General features: G+C 34.8%; 1 protein-coding gene and 1 pseudogene across 1 annotated transcript; both read right to left on the bottom strand.

Annotated features, from left to right (window-relative positions):
- Positions 1–15,379: 15,379 nt before the first annotated feature.
- On the bottom strand, positions 15,380–16,499 carry LOC146929634 (uncharacterized; annotated as a pseudogene).
- Positions 16,500–21,332: 4,833 nt separating this feature from the next.
- LOC146929633 (uncharacterized) lies at positions 21,333–22,315 on the bottom strand. Its single transcript, XM_085708245.1, has one exon. The coding sequence runs from the start codon at positions 22,107–22,109 to the stop codon at positions 21,438–21,440; it is 672 nt and encodes a 223-aa protein (XP_085564371.1). The 5' UTR covers positions 22,110–22,315; the 3' UTR covers positions 21,333–21,437.
- Between the last annotated feature and the right edge of the window lie 806 nt (positions 22,316–23,121).

The following is a 23,121-nucleotide window of genomic DNA, read 5'->3' as shown; positions in this document are numbered from 1 at the left end:
GAAGAAGCAACAAGACTCTGTTATTCAACTTTGCCATTACTCTGTCAAATTTAATAGTGTAAAAAAACTTAGGATTCATTTCAAGTCTAATCTTAGAAATCCTAGGGAGTCCGTTCATTTGTTTAGTTTAAGCTTACTAGTTAGAAAAAGTGTAAGAACAAATTAGCTTGTTTGCAGATGGGGAAAACATTTTAGAAAGTGTCTCGCATGGGTGATTGAGCATATAAGCCTCTTGGTGAAATCAAGAGCACTTAGGAGTCTCAATCAGTGGGGATTGAGCAAAGGGAAGTCTTAAGTAGTGTGCTTAAGCCATGGAAATCTTTAGGTAGAGTCCTAGAGCATAAGTCTTTAGGTAGAGAGTCTTAGAGCATAAAAGTCTCTTGCAGTTGTGCTTGAGGAAACAAAAGTCTCCTGCAGTTGTGCTTGAGCATAAGGAAGTCTCTTGGAAGTGACCTCTAGCAATTTGCAATCAGTAGTGATTATAGTGAAATCCCTTGGAAGTGCAAGGGGTCTGGACCTATTTCTAGATTGTAGGAGGAATCAGTATAAAATTGCGGTGGGTCTGCTTTCTCTATCCCTATCTCTTTATCTTTGTGTTATATTTATCCGCTGCACACAGACTCTGCATTAGAATATGTATAACATAAATTATGTTCAAGCTGTGATCCAAAGAAAGAGAAACCCCACGAAAAGAGTACACAATTCAACCCCCCTCTTGTGTGTTTTTCTCACCTTCATCTATCTCTTTAGTAACTAAGGTATAAAGAATCTCAATTAAAGAAAAATCACAAACTGACATGTTCGTTACTTGTCTTTGACCTCTCTCTTTCTGTTTTAGTTTTACCATCGAGAGACTATATAACAATAGACAAGGGTGGCTCAGAGGGTAGGCGGAAGGGGCGGCAGCCCAATGCACTATTTTTGCAGAGGCACCAAAATTATTACTTTTACTTCGTAGTTAGTACTATACAAATATTTTCTTTTTATTTCGCTTTAATTAATTTTATTGAAAATATATTTTTAGAGAACTTTGATTATAAATAAATCTTTTGCAACAAAAAATGAAAGAAGAAAAATATTGAAATAATTAAAAAGGCACAATTTAATTGTTTTGCTCAGGGCATCAAAAATCTAAAGACCTCCCCCGACAATAGATTCGGTATTTCAATTATGTTTGATAGATAACATGATTTAGATCTTAAGAAATTATCTTTTCAAATTTTTAACATGTGGTTAATTATTAAATAGTTTAATTAGTATATACCGTCGGTGTACAATTATTTTATAGATCCATATAATATGTTTTTTTAGAGAAACATCCGTCTAATATGTTGTCACGTCAATTAATGAATATAAAAATACATGAGTGGTCAAATTTATTAATTGATGTGACAATATATCACAATGGGGGAATGGATCCTCTCCACGAGGGTTCACTGAAATCCTACCCATTGAAAAACATTGAAAAATAAATGCATTTGAGAAATTAAATGTTAAAATCAAGAGAGATAAGAGGTTTAATGACTTAGATTTAGCACTGGAGAAAACTGCAGATATTCTCAGAGGAGACAATCTTTTCCCTAATGTATATGTAAAATAATTGTACCTGAATGTAATTAAATTCATTATTTAATTAACTCGCACATGCATCTTTCATTCTCTCATTTATTGATTTTGATGTTTTGTTAAATAAACAAATGTGGTGAAATATACATATTGATTACATCCTTTAGTCTCAAATGTGTCTCAGATGATAGTTGTACCATTGCAATTTGCATCATTCTATGGAATGCCTTATATTTGATGAAAGTTAGAAGAGATCAAATCACACATGAAAGGCTATATGGAATGGATCATATTTTGATGAAACTTATAAGAGATCAAATCACAAATGAATGCACCTGTCACCTGCTAATTTCCAGCCATATATATGCCAACTGTTACGTTCAAAAAATTTCAGCCTAAGAAAGGGACCTTCTTTGCACAACTGTTTACAAGAGGAAAAGAAAGATGTTGATTGTTGGTCAAATAACAAACATAACTTTTTCTATTAATCTCATAGCCAACTAAGAGTGCTTAAATGTGATTAGATGGTTGAGGTGTCTTACAACTTAAACAAAAATCTTTACAATTGAATCCAATTCTAGAAATGCATCATCGTTAAATAAAAAAAATAAAAAAAAGACTTTGCCGTTAATTATACGTAGTTCTACCAGACTTGAGAAATTATTCTCAACATTTGCGCGTAATAGATATTCGGTTTACAACCAAAAACAATAATCCTTTCGGGAGTGGATTCCCTCCTGTGAAAACTTTCTCAAGTTTAAAATCCAAACCATTAAATACATTACCACTCTTCATTTTAATATTTAATTCCTCACATGTATTTATTATTTAATGGTTAGGATTACACTGGACTCTCTAGTCACAAGAAGTCCCCTTTCTCACATGGACACCCATTTGTGGGACTCTCTTTGATACTGGAAGAACATTCAACACAATTTCCAACCACAAGTTCACTCACACAAGATCACAACCATCCATTTCCATTCCCCCTCAATGATTCCCATCTATATAAAATCCCTTCAATTCGTGTGCTTTCATCAGAATCTAACAAGTGATTATACTCACTCTTCCATGAAACAAAACCTGGAATCTATCTATAAAAAATACCAAAAGTAGATTTTCATTGCATTTGCACAAGGTACAAAAATTTATTCACAATGAGCAAGCTTGGTTTTGTTGTTCTGTTACTAGTACATATCTTAGTATTTAAAGTTCAAGCCATGACACATGAGTCTGAGGCACCGTCACCATTCCCATTGGAACACATAACTCAAAGTGGAGTTGAACTTCATGATCACAGCACTGATAAAATTGAAGATCATAAAGTTTCTGCCGAGGCTCCGAATATTCGTCGACTGGGAAAACACCATTCAACAGTGGCAGGTGGGGGAGTAATCATCGGTGGTTTTGTTACCGCCATTTTTGCAGCTATTTTTTGCTATATTCGGGTTACTAGGAAAAGGGACACTGGTTACTGATCTTCTCTAGTTCAACAACTTTCTACTTCTGATTTGTGTATAAAGTAAACAATGAGTGATATAGCATAAACTTATTTGAAAAAGAGGAATTTTAAAACTGAAGAGACTGGATATTCTTGTTTTTTTCTTTCTTTCTGAATCATAATGTATTGTGAATATTTAGAGTCAAGGATTATAACCTCAGTAAGAATTTGAGTTACTTTATTTTCTTCATTCTATTTACTGTTTTATTTTCTTCATTTCTCAGATCCAAGAACCAAGCCAACTGAAAAATCAATGTCAAAGCCACCCAATATTGTTTGAGTCAAGAACAAAGTTGTAGACAGATACAAGCACAAAACTATAACCAAACAAAACCACCTCAACTGCAAATGGACTGTTTAACTTGTAATTATTGTCAATGGCCATGTAACTACCCCCTTACGCTTACGCAGCACCAAACAAAAGTTGAAAGGAATCATCAAAACCAAACTGACCACATCAAACTATTGACTGTGGATGGTCTCATTTTTCAAAGAAATTAATATAAATTGGTTCAAATGGATAGGAATTTTTAATATAGAAAAGCTAAAGAGTACTATTGCTAGTGTTAAAGAAGGAATTTGAAAGAAATGATTAAGGAACTGATTTGGGGATAAGGAAGGCTAAGATTAACGAATTAGAAAATATAATGTTATAGGGTAAAAGTACATGTGTCTGGAGGTATAGACCGAAAATCATTGTGATAGCCATTTGCTGAAGAGCTGTGATATGGTAGCCTAGCTTCTCTTTCTGAACCTGTTTAGACATACATACACATCAACTTCATCAAATCTAAAAAAGAGTAATTATTAGTTTTGTATAGTCAAATCTTTTTATTACAAATATTTACACACATTATTTAATGGTACAGTACGTTAAAACTTGGTAATGGTGGCAGTTAGAACTGATACTATCCGCAGAACCAGAAAGAGGAAGTAAAATTGTATGATTATACAAATTTCATGAAAATTGTATACATGGATATAATTTCATATGAATGCGCATGCATATAAAATAGCACATGCTCCCTCCACAATTTAATGATGTATGGATCGCCGTACTTGTTTTTGTTGTTGCTGGCCAGACGATTTTGAAAGTTAAGCGAGCGAAATCTCAATGTCGGCTATTACCTTAAGTAGATTTTGAATATAACGGCAGCTAGATCTTCACTTGTTCCTCCAATCATCTATGATTTCAAGTACGTCCACCATTCTTCGAGTTCGATACTGGTCCATTTGATCTTGAGAACATCGAGAAGAATAAGCGTGACTGTCATTCCCAAGAGGTAGGAAGTAAAATCGTATGATTATACAAATTTCATGAAAATTGTATATATGGATATAATTTCATATGAATGTGCATGCATATAAAATAGCACATGCTCCCTCCACAATTTGATGATGTATGGATCGCCGTACTTGTTTTTGTTGTTGCTGGCCAGACGATTTTGAAAGTTAAGCGAGCGAAATCTCAATGTCGGCTATTACCTTAAGTAGATTTTGAATATAACGGCGGCTAGATCTTCATTTGTTCCTCCAATCATCTATGATTTCAAGTACGTCCACCATTCTTCGAGTTCGATACTAGTCCATTTGATCTTAAGAACATCGAGAAGAATAAGCGTGACTGTCATTCCCAAGAGGTAAAGTACGACAATGACTTGAGATGACTGAACAATGAATTGGCTAGTGAAAACCGAAGGAGTCGGATGTAGCAGAAAACAAGAATGAAGAAAGAAGTGAACGGATAAATTCTGCCATTAAAGTAATAAATCCTTTGCAAAAATTAAAATATAGAAGTAGTCAAGAGAATGTTGTTGCGCGAAAAGAATATATCAACTAAACAAGTTGACCATCAAAAAATTTGATGTAGCTGATCAGTAAGATTGATTGGAGCACTTATAAAAAAAATAAAAATAATAAACAAAAAGATTGACTGAAGCAGGTTATGTGACCTCTTTCAGTTAAAGGTAATGTCTAATCCTCCAAGTGAAGAGCCACTCACCGGCCCAACATCAAATTCAAATGCAATGGATTTGACTGATGTTAGTATTCGCCATCGTATGCTTGTCTATGTTTCTCGTGAAAAACAACCGGCTATGATCACAACAAGACAATGAGGCCATGAATGCCTTGGTTCGAGCTTCAACCATTGTGTCCAATGACCCTTTCATACTTAATCTTGGTTGTGACATTCTATCTATAACTCCAAGGCAGTGAGGAAAGGTATGTGTTACATGATGTCCCACAAAGGGGACATGATTTGCATATGTACAATTTTCTCAAAGGTTTGAAAGAATATAGATGTTAGTATATGAGTTCTCGATTGAAGTCAAGGACTTTTTATGCAGGATGTCTACTATAAAGTTTCCCAGTATAAAAAGGACACTAAATTCAATCACATCAATGAAGATAATAGGATAACATGACGATCAAAATGATCAATTGCTTCAAACCTTTGAGAAAATTTTACATATCGAATCATGTCTCCATTGCGTCCCATCATGTAGCACATAACTTTCATAACTTCCTCAAAGTTATATATGTAATGGAAATTGTCAAGATTTAAGTATGAAGTGGTCATTGGACATAACGGTTGAAACTCAAACCAATGTATTCATGGCTTCAACTTTCTTTTGTGATAATAGACGGATGTTTTTCGCGAGAAACATAGACAAGCAAGCATGGGAAGGCGAATATTGACTTCAATCAAATTCATTGCATTTGAATATGATGTTGGGCACGTCAGTGGTTCATCACTTGGAGGTTTAGACAATACTTTTAATTGAAAGAGGTCACGTTACCAGCTTCGACCAATTTTACCAATCGGCTACACCAAATTCTTTGATGGGCAAATGTCTTTTCATGCAACAACACTCTTGACTAATGATTGTAATTTTTGCAAAGGATTGCTTACTTCAATATTGGAATTATCCGTTCATTTCTTTCTTCATTATTGTTTCCTGCTACCTCTTGACTCCTTTGCTTTTCATTGTCCAATTCATTGTTACTTCATTTCATGACATGTTCATACTTTACCTCTTGGGAATCACAATCATACATATTCTTCTCGATGTTCTCAAGATCAAGTGGTCAACACTCAGAGAATGGTGGAGGAACTAGAAATTATGGATGATTGAAGGACAAGTGTGTTAGCGGCCAACACTCGGTGAGATTTAGTCCCACATCGGATAGATAGAATTCTTGAGAAGAGTTTATAAAGAGGAGACACTCCTTTACACGTACAAGCCGGTTTTGTAAGGATGAGTTAGGCCTCGATTTTTGTTACAAAGTGCGCATTTAGCTTCGGTTTTCAAGGTCAACTTAAGGTGATCAACTATTTAGCTTCGGTTTTCAAGGTCAACTTAAGGTGATCAACCGATTTATAAGGTGATCAACTTAAGGTGATAGCCACCATTGAGATTTCGTCGACTTCAACCGATTTATAAGGTGATCAACTTAAGGTGATAGCCACCATTGAGATTTCGTCGACTTCAACCGATTTAGGTCGACTTCAAGACTTCAACCGATTTAGGTCGACTTCAACCGATTTAATCTTCAAGGTCAACTTACGTCGACTTCAACCAATTTCGGTTGACTTCAACCGATTTAATCTTCAAAGCTTCGGTTTTCAAGGTCAACTTAAGGTGATCAACTTAAGGTGATAGCCACCATTGAGATTTCGTCGACTTCAACCGATTTAGGTCGACTTCAACCGATTTAATCTTCAAGGTCAACTTACGTCGACTTCAACCAATTTCGGTTGACTTCAACCGATTTAATCTTCAAGGTCAACTTAAGGTGATAGCCACCATTCGACTCCTCAAAATCTTCAAGGTCAACTTAACTTAAGGTGATAGCCACCATTCGACTTCAACCTCAAAATCTGTCGACTTTAACTGATTTCGGTCGACTTCAACCGATTTAATCTTCAAGGTCAACTTACGTCGACTTCATCCGATTTCGGTCGACTTCAACCGATTTAATCTTCAAGGTCAACTTAAGGTGATAGCCACCATTCGACTCCTCAAAATCTTCAAGGTCAACTTAACTTAAGGTGATAGCCACCATTCGACTTCAACCTCAAAATCTTCAAGGTCAACTTAAGGTGATAGCCACCATTGAGATTTCGTCGACTTCAACCTCAAAATCGTTTGGTGACAAAGAAAATGACGAGCACGTCAATCAACACATTGTCAAATGGAGCTCTTTCATGATACCTGTGATAGCCACCATTGAGATTTCGTCAACTTCAACCTCAAAATCGTTTGGTGACAAAGAAAATGACGAGCACGTCGATCAACACATTGTCAAATGGAGCTCTTTCATGATACCTGTGATCATATCATTTTGCCAAGTACTGTAGTTCGCTACACTATTAGTTACAATTGAATATTCCTCCATGCAGTGGCGTATCCAGGACCATGAGTCAGGGGGTGCAAATTTTAACTTTATTAATTATTATTAATATTAAAATTATAATTTTAATATATATATAATGAGATTGATGAAATTAATATTAATTGGTGTCTCTGTGACAATTATTTTTTGCAAATGACTCGGTTATTTTGAGACGGAATGAGTATTATTTATCTACAAGTAAATAACAAATGGATTTGACTTGGTGTTGCAAATGAGTAATTGAAGTCAAAACCTTAAAAAATGAGTTCAATGCCCATGCGTTTTGGCTTTTATGGGAAATAAAAGTCTACTATCAAAGAGAATAATAACGTTAAAAGCCAGTTTATGAGCAAATTAATAGCATTAAAATTTCAAAGACAAACGTTACCAGTTATATGAGACGCGTGAGTGTAGTGCAGTCTTGGCCTCTTGGATGAGGAGGTGCAAAACAAAAATTCCAGGGTGTGCAAATAACATAAAAGTAAGATTATTGGTGCAAATAAAAAAAATTCAGGGTGTGCAGGTGCACACCCTCATCTATACCTGGACCCGCCCCTACCTCCATGTTTCACCATGAGTCCTACCATGAAACTGTTCAGCCAGTTCAAGATTTCTTATAACTAGACCATCGACCCGTGCTTCGCACGGGTCTTATTAACCGTAATATACATGCTTAATCATAAATTACGAACAGGGTCGTCCCTATGAAATTGGAGGCTTGACTCTCATAGTAAAAATAGGCCCATAATAAAAAAAATCCACAATTTTTTTAAAAGATTAATTTCCTATTTAAATTGAAAATAACACTCGTATAATGATTATTAGCCATCAAAATCATAATTAGCAATTATTTTTACTAAAGACGTATTTTTTAACTTAGAAATAGAAACATGGAACATGATTTTTTACTTAGAAATTGAAACATGAAACATATTTATTTTTCTTTTTTGAGTGGGGGTGGGGATATTGAGCAATAATTTTTTTCTTGAGGCCGATCACTTTGGGAGGTCCAGCTTGATTGAGCTCTTTGTACTCCCCAAAAAACGGCCCTGATTATGAAATACCCATGCAATGATTCGGTCGCACATGGTATCGTACCAAAATTTATGTATCATGCAATATATTGTCTTAGTAAAGAACAACATTTACCTAAAAAAAACAAAGATTAGACCATATTTTATAAGACTATAAAACCGTAATATCTTATCAAGTGCCTTTTTTTTCACGATGAAACTATCAAGTGCCCTTAATTTTTCATATGGAGACAATTAAGGCATCGAGAACTTTGTAATTGCTTTGTTTTTCTTCTCTGGAGTAGTGTTCTTCAATTCCACTTTATGTTATTAGGTTGCGATCTAAGAGAAAGTTACTTTCTGGCCTTCAATTCCACTTTATATTATTAGGTTGTGATCTAGGAGAAAGTTACTTTCTGATACAGAACAAAATACATGCACTCTAACATAAGAAAATGCAAGAATATAATCATTGAGTAAGAATAAATTAGTCTTTTGTGAGGGCTCTTTTTTTGTGGTGTCCGGGATTTGAACCCCGGACTTTACATATATTAGCATTGTCCTTATCAACTGAGCTAAGCGTACAAGGACATTTTTGAGAGGGCTCTATTGCACGCCATCATGTATTGACATAAAATATATTATTGTATTGATTTTAAAAAAGGATCTCACTAAAAATAACTACACAATATTTTACTGAATGCTTGTTTATGAAAATCTTTTTCCAATCACAATCAATTATGACCATTACTAGTTTTCTTTACTTTTAAGCTATTGTCTCCAAATTGAAGCATACACCTAAGAAAGTACTCCAAAAATTATTACAAATCAAGAAAAGTTTAATATGTAATTGTCTTTAAGCAATTTTGCACTATCATCAAAGGCTGCAATGAAACCTCAAGTTGTACACACATGAAAGTCTATTCACAATTGAGGATTAATTTCTCGTACTGTTAGCAAGTAAATTGTTTAGTTATAATTGAAAAATCGACTTCCCTCTCCAAATGCCACAAAGCAATATGCACCAGATAACAATGTCTCAGAAACATAACATCACACACTAACCTCAGCAAGCACAGACCACATCCCAACAATAACAGATTTGCAACCTAAAATATTATTAATTAACGATGTTAAAGAAAACACAAAATAAAACAGAAAAAAGGGAAAAAAATAGAACCAAAAGACAAATAGTAATGTAAATGAGGTTGCAAGATTGCTAACAACTCATTTAGTCATAAAGCATAAAGAAAATATTTGAAAGGGTTGTGATAGTAAGCTATAGAAAGTGACGATAAATGATTGAGTATCATGGTTTAAGCTTAACTAATCCAGTAACCTATGATTTTTTTGGTGGTGTCCAGGGTTTGAACCCCGGACCTTGCATATATTATGCATTGTCCTTACCAATTGAGCTAATCTCACGGGCACTCGAGTAACCTATGCTTAAAACTAATCCAAGTTATTTGAAAGTATTATGATTTAATTAATCCAAAAAGTTGTTTGACATGACAAACTTATTCAATCTAAACAGAGAAAATTTAGACATTGTGTGGGTAAAATTATTCAAGAATCCTAATAGATAAAATGTATTCCTCCGTCTTTAACTACCAACAAATGGCAGACCTATGCATAACAAATATAAAAAGGAAAACAATTTTCAGTGTAATAAGTATGTCAAGAAGATAGAGGAACCCGTAACATCACGAAAAAATGCAGAGAAAGAATGACGAATAGTAATGTAATGAAACAATAAAAACGCTTAATTTCCATCAATCCATTAGCATTCACTTTAGGAAAAGTTTAGAGACAAGTCAATTGTCAAAAGTTCTTTCAAACATAAAAATTGTCAAAGGTTAAATCACCCAACAGAACCTTCAAATTTAGCAAGATAAATAAAAAAGCGAAAGTAGACAAAGTAGTGAGAACTCATCAACACACAGAAGTCATAACTAATGGCAAACTTGCATGTATGTGGCCTCTATATATAGGTATGCATTGGAAGTTTAAACATGATACATTAAGTTAAGTAGTTGGCAACATAAAAGGCATTTAAGTGATGGCATATACATTTGGGAGGGAAATTCAAATTTAAAAATTTAAAAATAGCATAAATGAGGTATGATAGCTTGTTTAGCACACCTAGGTTAATTTACATGCTTGGGAGGGAAAACACCAAAGCTATTAGGGTTAAGCATTTGCTTGACCTAATAAGCTTTTATAATAAGTATGATATATTTGTTGTGCAACTTCCTCACCAAGATTTGTCACACTTTTAGGTAAGAATCGCAAGTGCCATTTTACAATTGAGTTCAGGGTCATTTCACAATAACATGGATATATTTGATAGTACTAAAATCATCTTCAAAAAAATCAAAACAAATATATTATCACAAATATCAAAAATAATTTTTTTTTCATCACAAATATTATCAAGCTATTAAATTAAAGAGAAAAAAAAAAATCAATCCGTAAGCAATCAAAGAAGTCCAAGCTACTTCAAAAAAAAAAAAAAAAAATTTAATCAGATAGCCCTTTAACTTGTGAATTGAGCTCTTTCTATGCATTTTAATTTAAACCATTCATCATTTGCTTTAGTTGATGAGATGCACTAATTTCTCTAGATTGGTAAGACATATGTTTCCAACACTAGATCAAGGGCTCCAATAATACCTTCTTAAAATAGTACATCAGATCAAGGAACAACCTGAGTGAATTGTATAAAAGACTAAGCCAAACAAAAATGTTTACACAAGAACAGAGTTGTAGTTGAAGTGAGTAGTCATGTAACTACCGCCATATGCAGCAACAAACAAAAGTTGAAAGGATTAATCACACTCCTGAAGTAAATGTGTTTGAAAGTCAAAACAGAACCAAACTGACCACATCAAACTATTGAATGTAGATAGTCTCATTTTCCATGGTACTAATGCATTCTGCTCAAACATTGGGGGAACAATATCAAGAACTAACAAAAAAACAAAACAAAAAATGCAATAGGAAATAATTCAAATGCAGAAAAGTCACGCTCCAAATCAGAATAACAATCAGAAAAGTGCATAAAAGTACCTTCAAGCAAGATGCTTCTAAAGATTCATCAAGTCCCCATCCACACTAAACCCAACCAAATAAGATGTTAATGTTATATGCTTAATTGAGCCAACATCAAACTACTTCTCTTCAAGAAAGCCAGAGGACTGGCTAAGTACCTTTTGGGAGACATCACTGATTAACCTGAAGAGTTTTAACAGATAATTAAATTTATAGATATGAAATATAGCATGTTATTAACAATATTAATTGACATCATAACCGCGTACCTTGAATGGTTGAAGAAGAATCCATGGAGACTTGAAAGTGACTTGAGAGAATTAGGTTTTGAGAGCTCTTCTGCCGCCTTACTGATTGAGCGTTCTTTCAGTTTCCAGTGTGGCTAACGTAATGGGATAGTTAGCTTATATACTCATCAGTGGAGGCAGGGACCTCTCAAATGGGCTGACTAATAAGGACGGTCCAACCCATCACGGTCCGTCCACAATAAGCCCAATATAAATACCGAGTACAATAACATTAAATATTTCATACTATATAATACATTTATATTTTAATAATTAATTAAAGTAAATCCAAATATTCAAAAATCTCCCACTTGGATTATTTTAATTAAATATTAAAATAATATAAGAATGGTAGTAGAAGTATATCAAATATTTATAATAGTACTTGTCATCAAAGTAGTATAAGAAACACAAAATTCAACAATGCAGAAATTGAATCCGATAGGGCAAACAAAATCATACATGTTAAACCTTACATTTCACATAGAATGAAGAATATGGATTGACATTTTATATTGAGAGTTTTTAAGCCAATAAAGGTCCATGCATATAAAATGCTACAAGAGATATGATTATAGAGTGACCTCATTTATTACATATCTCATAAAAAAAAATATTACATCAATAAAAATAACAATCAGACTCCCACTAATCCAGGATATCAAATGACTTAACTAAACCCATATGGGTCACATGCCTCTGAAAAACTCCAATAGTTAAGCCCTTGGTAAGTGGATCTGCCAACATGTTCTATGTAGCAAGATGTTCAATTCGAGTCTGAAATTCAAGAATTTTCTCTCTTACAAATAAATATTTAATGTCAAAATGCTTTGACTTAGATGAGTTCTTAGTATTTTGAGAGAAATGAACAGCAGCAGTATTGTCGCAGTATATCACAAGTGGCCTAGATATACTTTCAACAACTTTGAAATAAGAAATTAATTTCTTCAGCCACATAGCTTGACAAGTAGCCTCATAGCAAGCGACATACTCTGCCTCCATGGTAGAAGTAGTTGTAAGAGTTTGTTTAACACTCTTCCAAGAAATAGCTCCTCCTGCCATCCTAAAAATTAAGCCGGAAGTAGACTTTCGGTCATCAGGGCAACCTGCAAAATCAGAATCAGAATAACCAATGACCTCGAGTTGATCAGACTTCTTATAGGTCAACATATAATCTTTGGTTCCCTACAAATATCGTAAGACCTTTTTAACGGCTTTACAATGACCCAAACTTGGGTTGCTCAAGTATCTTCCCAAAGCATTAACTATAAAAGCAATATCAGGACGAGTACAAACTTGAGCATACATCAAACTACCAACAGCGGAAGCATATGCGACTTTTTCCATTTCGGCAATTTCATTATCATTTTGAGGACATTCAGAATTAGAGAGATTTTCACCCTTTTGAATAGGCGCAGCGCATGGGGAGCAAGTGTGCATATTAAAACGCTTAAGAATCTTTTCAATATATCCGTTTTGAGACAATCCAAGCACACCACGTGACCTATCGCAGAAGATTTGGATGCCTAAAACAACTGAAGCATCACCAAGGTCCTTCATATCAAAGTGGCTACTTAACATTTGTCTTGTTTCATTCAAAAGGGTAACACAACTGCTAGCAAGAAGGATGTCGTCGACATATAACACGAGAATTATGAAGTTGCTCCCACTAGTCTTTAGATAAATGCACTGATCTGAGGTATTTTCATTAAAACCAAAAGAAGTGACAACTTGGTCAAATGTCATATACCATTGTCTAGATGCCTGTTTTAATCCATAAATAGATTTATTCTGCCTGCACACTAAATGTTCTTCGCCTGCTTTAACAAAACCTTCAGGTTGAACCATATACACATCTTCATTAAGTTCTCCGTTCAAGAAAGCTGTCTTCACATCCATCTGGTGAAGTTCTAAATTAAAATGTGCAACCAAAGCCATAACAACCCGAAAAGCATCCTTGGTAGAAACAGGTGAGAAGGTCTCCTTGTAATCAATTCCTTCTCTTTGACTATAGCCTTTTGCTACTATTCTGGCTTTGTACCTTTCAATTTTACCACTTGGGTCACATTTAGTTTTGAAGACCCATTTGCATCCTACGGGTTTACATCCAACTGGTAACTCCATGAAATCCCAAACATCATTATCAGACATAGAAGTTAATTCATCATGCATGGCATTTATCCAATCAGGAGCATGAGGACAAGAAACTGCTTCATTAAAAGTGATAGGATCGTTATCATGGAGATCGAACTCATGCTCTTGCAGGTATACGAGAAAATCATTTGAAATGGTGGATTTGCGTGCTCTTTGAGATCGCCTCAATGGAGGAACTACTTCAGCAACATCATTTTGCTCAACATTTTGATCTTGAATATGTCCAGGTTGTTGTTCAATAATTAATGGTGCTGCTATGTCATCGTCTTCTTGAACATTGGGGATATTATTCTGAACAACTGGAATCACAATATCTGTAGGAAGAGTAACAAATGGCACAGGGAGAAAAGTACGATCTTCCTTAAGAGTAACTGGTCGTGATGTAGGTACCCCACTTTCCAAGTCATCTTCAAAGAAAACCGCTCGGTCAGATTCAATAACCCGTGTAGTATGAGAAGGACAATAAAACCTACAACCTCTGGTGCCCACACTGTAGCCAATAAAGAAACCACTAATAGTCTTCATATCAAGCTTCTTCTGTTGAGGATTATAATGTTTGACTTCAGCTTTACAACCCCATACATGAAAATGTTTTAAACTTGGCTTCTTTCCTGTCATAAGCTCATAGGGAGTTTTGGATACAGACTTACTTGGTACTTGATTAAGAATGTAAGCAGCAGTTTTCAAGGCGTCTACCCAAAGAAAATCAGGCAATGTAGAATGACTCATCATGCATCTAACCATATCCATAAGGGTACGGTTACGTCTCTCTGCAACTCCAGTTTGTTGAGGAGTGCCAGGCATAGTGTACTGAGCCTCAATTCCACATTCATCAAGAAATCTGGCAAACGGTCCAAGGTTTCTTCCGGTTTCATCATACCTGCCATAATATTCTCCTCCTCTATCAGATCTAACACATTTGATCTTCTTTCCTGTTTTTAACTCAATAACAGCTTTAAAAGACTTGAAAGCATCTAAAGAACTAGATTTTTCTTGCAAAAGTTCTATCCAACCAAATCTAGAGAAGTCATCAATGAAAGTTATAAAATACTTGTGTCCACCCATAGCAGCAGGAGTTATAGGTCCACACATATCAGTTTGAATCAATTGTAAGACATTGTCACATCTATTCCCTTTTGAATTCCTCGATTTTGCAGTTAACTTTCCTTTTAGGCAATCGACACAAGTTTCAAAATCAGAGAAATCGAGATTAGGGAGGATATTGTCTTTAATTAACATTTCAATGTGAGGCCTAGAAATATACCCTAAATGTTTATGCCATAACATTGATGAATTTTCATCTTTCATGCTACGTTTAGATCCATTAACGGTGTTAAAAGAGAATTCATCCATATTCAACATATATAATCCATCACGCAAAATTCCAGAACATACGGGAGTAGATTTAAAAGAAACAACCAATTTTCCATTGCCAAAATTAAAAGTGTAGCCACATTTATCCAATGCAGAAACAGAAATCAAATTCCTTCTCATGGAAGGTACATAAACTGCGTCCTTTAAAATTAAAGTGTGTCCAAAAGGTAAAAACAAGGAAACAACTCATATTTCTAAAACATGTACTCCAGCTCCATCTCCCATAATCACCTTTTCCTCAGCATCACTTGGTTTCCTCAGGCTTGCGAACCCTTTTTTTTTCAAGTTTCCTCTTCAAGAAGTAACAGTCATCAACCTTATGACCATATTTCTTGCAGTACTTGCACTCTCCCTTATACTTAAAAGATTTCTTTTTAGGTTCCAAATGTTCCACAAAATTTCCTCTTTTCTTATCATGAGAGTGATGTTTTCTTTTGTGATGGCTTCTCTTAAAACCTTTTGTACCAGTGGAAGAAGCAGCAGGATACTTCGAAGAAGCAGCAGGATACTTGGAGGAAGCAGTAGCAAAATGAACACTCTGAGATTTTGCCTTCTTAAAAGATTCCTCCTCTTGCGTGATGATAGCAATAATTTCATCAACTGTCCATTCTGCCTTTTGAGTATTATATGAAGTCCTCATGACATCAAACTGAGAAGGCAAAGATTCAAGGACTCTCCAGATCAAAGTGTCTTCCCCAATCTCAACCTTAAGATCTTTAAGCTTGTTGTAATAGTTCATCAACTCATGATGTGCTCTCGCACACCACTAACACCGTCATATTTGGTCTTGTCAAACAATGAGAGATACTCGGCTTTCTTAGCCTTGTCAAAACGAGTGAATTTTCCACTAATAGCTTTCAAGTAATCTTTAGCATTGTCACTTTCAGGAATGTTTTGCCTAATAGATTTCTCCATAGTGTACGTGATGACCTTAAGTGACTTCCTATTAGATTTTTCCCATTCTTTATAGAAGGTTTTCTGATCTTCAGTGGACGCATTGCTGAGAGCAGCAGGCTTATCAGTTCTTAAAGCTAAATCAAGGTCATTGATGGATAAATAAAGATCCAAAGAATCTCTCCAATCCTCATAGTTAGTCCCGTTGAGAGTTTTCATGGAGCTAGGAAAAGAGACTTGAATGAAAGAATAAGTAATCATTAATAAAGTATGAATAGAATGATTCCACATATACGCAGTCAAACTTATCCTTTAATAAAACTCTGTCATATAATGATCTTAGAATAAATACAACAATAAGAAAACTTATATTACCAAGTCCAATATCGATAGGATATTTGAAAATGATAAATATAAGCATAAGGCAAGAATAAGGTTATTGTATCATAACAAAATTACATTAATAAATCACAGTTACTACTAAATAAAAGTATAGTATAATTTTTTTTAGAGGCAAACGGTGATAATTATTTACTTGTAATTTATATTAATAACAATATATCGATAGGATATAGTTGCTATTAATATAAATGAATTAATTACTACATAATAAATTTTATTTACGCAGTTAACATACATAACTCGCACAACTGCACCTGCGATAGGCAAAGTTACAATTGTACAAATTGATAATATCTATGCTCAAAAGATTTTTTTTTTATAAGTTTATATCAAGCATAGAGAGGGCCTGAATGTATTTTAATTATTATAATCCATTTAAAAAAAACAGGCCAACATAAGATATTAACTAAGGCAGTAGTGGGATTTGTGCGTGACTGGTCAACACAAAACATGTGTGTTTGATGGTTACTTGCACAGATGTGCTCAGGAGGGAAAAAGAATATGAACACGTGCCTAGTGAGTTAGAGTCTGAGGGATAATGCGCGTGTGTGATACACGCGATGGACGTTACGCACGTCCGGGTTCTTCCGCGCATGTGTACACGCGCCTGACGGTTCTAATTTTCTGAAACTGGTCGAAACGACCCGCAACTGGTTACATGGTTCAGCAGGGCAGAAACTCAAGCAGTTACGGCAAAGAACAACGAATACTTGAATGGAAAATTTATTGAATCTTGTTTTGCTTGAAGTAAAAAAAATTGCAGACAATCGATTTCATGTAAAAACATAAAGAAAACAAATCGTTGAATTAGACATGGTCTCATGGATAATAGGATTGTGCATATTTCATACTACTGGCAATTATTCTTCATAATATTCAATTTTCATTAAAAGCTTGTATTGTCATCGTAACAGTCGCTATCGTATATGCATATATAAACAAGCAGAATATTCAATTGCGATAAAAAAAACATAGAATTTCAATTGAGAATTTTGGATCGGTTACAATTATTCAACAGCCATATAACATATCTATTAGGCTTTGATACCAATTGAAGAGTTTTAACAGATAATCAAATTTATAGATATGAAATATAGCATGTTATTAACAGTATTAATTGACATCATAACCGCGTACCTTGAATGGTTGAAGAAGAATCCATGGAGACTTGAAAGTAAATCCAAATATTCAACCCACTTGGGCTGGCCTGGTGGTATTGACTTTGGACCTGGGAGTGTGCTCCTCCTCGAGGTCTCAAGTTCGATTCTTCCTACCGCCAATTTAGGTGGGCTAATTTAGCTTCTTCAAAAAAAAAATCCAAATATTCAACAATCTCCTACTTGAATTACTTTAATTAAATATTAAAATAATATAAGAATGGTAGTAGAAATATATCAAATATTTATAATAGTACTTGTCATCAAAGTAGTATAAGAAACACAAAATTCAACAATGCAGAAATTGAATCCGATAGGGCAAACAAAATCATACATGTTAAACCTTACATTTCACATAGAATGAAGAATATGGATTAACATTATAAATTGAGAGTTTGTAATCCAATAAAGGTCCATGCATATGAAATGCTACAAGAGATATGATTATAGAGTGACGTCATTTATTACATATCTCATAAAAAAAAATTACATCAATAAAAATAACAATCAGATTCCCACTAATCCAAGATATCAAATGACTTAACTAAACCCAAATGGGTCACATGCCTCTGAAAAACTCCAACAGTTAAGCCCTTGGTTAGTGGATCTGCCAACATGTTCTCTGTAGCAAGATGTTCAATTCGAGTCTGAAATTCAAGAATTTTCTCTCTTACAAATAAATATTTAATGTCAGAATGCTTTGACTTAGATGAGTTCTTAGTATTTTGAGAGAAATGAACAGCAGCAGTATTGTCGCAATATATCACAAGTGGCCTAGATATACTTTCAACAACTTTGAAATAAGAAATTAAGTTCTTCAACCACATAGCTTGACAAGTAGTCTCATAGCAAGCGACATACTCTGCCTCCATGGTAGAAGTAGCTGTAAGAGTTTGTTTAACACTCTTCCAAGAAATAGCTCCTCCTTCCATCTTAAAAATTAAGCTGGAAGTAGACTTTCGGTCATCAGGGCAACCTGCAAAATCAGAATCAGAATAACCAATGACCTCGAGTTGATCAGACTTCTTATAGGTGAACATATAATCTTTGGTTCCCTGCAAATATCGTAAGACCTTTTTAACGGCTTTCCAATGACCCAAACCTTGGTTGCTCAAGTATTTTCCCAAAGCATTAACTATAAAAGCAATATCAAGATGAGTACAAACTTGAGCATACATCAAACTACCAACAGCGGAAGCATATGGGACTTTTTCCATTTCGGCAATTTCATTATCATTTTGAGGACATTCAGAATTAGAGAGTTTTTCACCCTTTTGAATAGGCGCAGCGCATGGGGAGCAAGTGTGCATATTAAAACGCTTAAGAATCTTTTCAATATATCCCTTTTGAGACAATCCAAGAACACCACGTGACCTATCACGGAAGATTTGGATGGCTAAAACAACTGAATCATTACCAAGGTCCTTCATATCAAAGTGGCTACTTAACATTTGTCTTGTTTCATTCAAAAGGGTAACACAACTGCTAGCAAGAAGGATGTCGTCGACGTATAACACGAGAATTATGAAGTTGCTCCCACTAGTCCTTAGATAAATGCAATGATCTAAGGTATCTTCATTAAAACCAAAAGAAGTGACAACTTGGTCAAATTTCATATACCATTGTCTAGATGTCTGTTTTAATCCATAAATAGATATATTCAGCCTGCACACTAAATGTTCTTCGCTTGCTTTAACAAAACCTTCAGGTTGAACCATATACACATCTTCATTAAGTTCTCCGTTCAAGAAAGATGTCTTCACATCCATCTGGTGAAGTTCTAAATTAAAATGTGCAACCAAAGCCATAACAACCCGAAAAGCATCCTTGGTAGAAACAGGTGAGAAGGTCTCCTTGTAATCAATTCCTTCTCTTTGACTATAGCCTTTTGCTACTAGTCTGGCTTTGTACCTTTCAATTTTACCACTTGGGTCGCGTTTAGTTTTGAAGACCCATTTGCATCCTACGGGTTTACATCCAACTGGTAACTCCATGAGATCCCAAACATCATTATCAGACATAGAAGTTAATTCATCATGCATGGCATTTATCCAATCAGTAGCATGAGGACAAGAGACTGCTTCATTAAAAGTGATAGGATCGTTACCATGGAGATCAAACTCATGCTCTTGCAGGTATACGAGAAAATCATTTGAAATGGTGGATTTGCGTGCTCTTTGAGATCGCCTCAATGGAGGAACTACTTCAGCAACATCATTTTGCTCAACATTTTGATCTTGAATATGTCCAGTTGTTGTTCAATAATTAATGGGGCTACTATGTCATCGTCTTCTTGAACATTGGGGATATTATTCTGAACAACTGGAATCACAATATCTGTAGGAAGAGTAACAAATGGCACAGGGAGAAAAGTACGATCTTCCTTAAGAGTAACTGGTCGTGACATAGGTACCCCACTTTCCAAGTCATCTTCAAAGAAAATCGCTCGATCAGATTGAATAACCCGTGTAGTATGAGAAGGACAATAAACCTAAAACCTCTGGAGCCCACACTGTAGCCAATAAAGGAACCATTAATAGTCTTCATATCAAGCTTCTTCTATTGAGGATTATAATGTTTGACTTCAGCTTTACAACCCCATACATGAAAATGTTTTAAACTTGGCTTCTTTCCTGTCATAAGCTTATAGGGAGTTTTGGATACAGATTTACTTGGTACTTGATTAAGAATGTAAGCAGCAGTTTTCAAGGCGTCTCCCCAAAGAAAATCAGGCAATGTAGAATGACTCATCATGCATCTAACCATATCCATAAGGGTACGGTTACGTCTCTCTGCAACTCCATTTTGTTGAGGAGTGACAGGCATAGTGTACTGAGCCTCAATTCCACATTCATCAAGAAATCTGGCAAACGGTCCAAGGTTTCTTCCGGTTTCATCATACCTGCCATAATATTCTCCTCCTCTATCAGATCTAACACATTTGATCTTCTTTCCTGTTTTTAACTCAATAACAGCTTTAAAAGACGTGAAAGCATCTAAAGAACTAGATTTTTCTTGCAAAAGTTCTATCCAACCAAATCTAGAGAAGTCATAAATGAAAGTTATAAAATACTTGTGTCCACCCATAGCAGCAGGAGTTATAGGTCCACACATATCAGTGTGAATCAATTGTAAGACATTGTCACATCTATTCCCTTTTGAATTCCTCGATTTTACATTTAACTTTCCCTTTAGGCAATCGACACAAGTTTCAAAATCAGAGAAATCGAGATTAGGGAGGATATTGTCTTTAATTAACCTTTCAATGTGAGGCCTAGAAATATGCCCTAAACGTTTATGCCATAACATTGATGAATTTTCATCTTTCATACTACGTTTAGATCCAGTAACGGTGTTAACAGACAATTCATCCATATTCAACATATATAATCCATCACGCAAAATTCCAGAACATACGGGAGTAGATTTAAAAGAAACAACCAATTTTCCATTGCCAAAATTAAAAGTGTAGCCACATTTATCCAATGCAGAAACAAAAATCAAATTCCTTCTCATGGAAGGTTCATAAACTGTGTCCTTTAAAATTAAAGTGTGTCCAGAAGGTAAAAACAAGGAAACAACTCATATTTCTAAAACATGTACTCCAGCTCCATCTCCCACGATCACCTTTGCCTCAGCATCACTTGGTTTCCTCAGGCTTGCGAACCCCTTCTTTTTCAAGTTTCCTCTTCAAGAAGTAACAGTCATCAACCTTATGACCATATTTCTTACAGTACTTGCACTCTCCCTTATACTTAAAAGATTTCTTTTTAGGTTCCAAATGTTCCACAACATTTCCTCTTTTCTTATCATGAGAGTGATGTTTTCTTTTGTGATGGCTTCTCTTAAAACCTTTTGTACCAGTGGAAGAAGCAGCAGGATACTTCGAAGAAGCAGCAGGATACTTGGAAGAAGCAGCAGCAAAATGAACACTCTGAGATTTTGCCTTCTTAAAAGATTCATCCTCTTGCGTGATGATAGCAATCATTTCATCAACTGTCCATTCTGCCTTTTGATTATTATATGAAGTTCTCATGACATCAAACTGAGAAGGCAAAGATTCAAGGACTCTCCAGATCAAAGTGTCTTCCCCAATCTCAACCTTAAGATCTTTAAGCTTGTTGTAATAGTTCACCAACTTCATGATGTGCTCTCGCACACCACTAACACCGTCATATTTGGTCTTGTCAAACAATGAGAGATACTCGGCTTTCTTAGCCTTGTCAAAACGAGTGAATTTTTCACTAATAGCTTTCAAGTAATCTTTAGCATTATCACTTTCAGGAATGCTTTGCCTAATAGTTTTCTCCATAGTGTACGTGATGACCTTAAGTGACTTCCTATTAGATTTTTCCCATTCTTTATACAAGGTTTTCTGATCTTCAGTGGACGCATTGGTGAGAGCAGCAGGCTTATCAGTTCTTAAAGCTAAATCAAGGTCATTGATGGATAAATAAAGATCCAAAGAATCTTTCCAATCCTAATAGTTAGTCCCGTTGAGAGTTTTGACGGAGCTAGGAAAAGAGACTTGAATGAAAGAATAAGGAATCATTAATAAAGTAGCTTCTCCATTGTTTATGACCCGGGCGGTAGCACAGATAAAAGTTCTAGTAATTAAGTTGATAGAGACATCACATTATATTTACATGTAACTAGACTCTTGACCCGTGCTACCGCACGGGTCATACCACGTATAAGTTAATTGAATCAATCGCAATAATGTAAACATATATAGTTGATATAAGTTTTATATCAGCTGAAATGGGGGTGAAAATGTTGGCCATCTTAGCAAGTGAAAGAAACAGTTATTTTTGCTTAAAGAAGAGAATAGTTGTATTCTCACAACTGAGTGGTATTTAAATAGGTAATTGGCAAGTCTTCTTTGAAAGTTTACTAATTTACCATCTATTCATGACCTGAAATAACGATTAGCAATAATGAGCAATAAGTTTCTTTTATTCACAATGAAATATCATTAATCAATTTCATAGATATCTAAAATTTGACTTGTTACATGGAGGACAGTCAAATTTCTAATCCGATTTTTGCGATAACTACGTGCTAATCTTTCTTTCCTCTTCTTGAAATGTCATTAAGTTCCAAAAAAATCATTACTTTTTTCTTTTATTCGATTAGCATTACTAACCTCTTTCATTTCGTATGAGCACTAAGTTTCTTTTATTCAAAATGATGTTAACGATTAGCAATAATGAGCAATAAGTTTCTATTATTCACAATCAAATATCATTAATCAATTTCATAAATATTTGAAATTTGACTTGTTACATGGAGGACAGTTAACTCTCCTAAACGATTTTTGCAAT

The sequence above is a fragment of the Medicago sativa genome, chromosome 4 (assembly GCF_051527215.1).
Source record: "Medicago sativa cultivar Bolivia chromosome 4, Bolivia_mono, whole genome shotgun sequence".
In the NCBI taxonomy this organism is placed as follows: Eukaryota; Viridiplantae; Streptophyta; class Magnoliopsida; order Fabales; family Fabaceae; genus Medicago; species Medicago sativa.
The sequence above is the reverse complement of the archived record's forward strand: the minus strand, read 5'-3'. Positions and strand labels throughout refer to the sequence as shown.

Coding starts and splice junctions, on each gene's coding strand:
- LOC146929633 (XM_085708245.1), bottom strand. CDS start 22,109: ATGGAGAAAACTATTAGGCAAAGCATTCCTGAAAGTGATAATGCTAAA.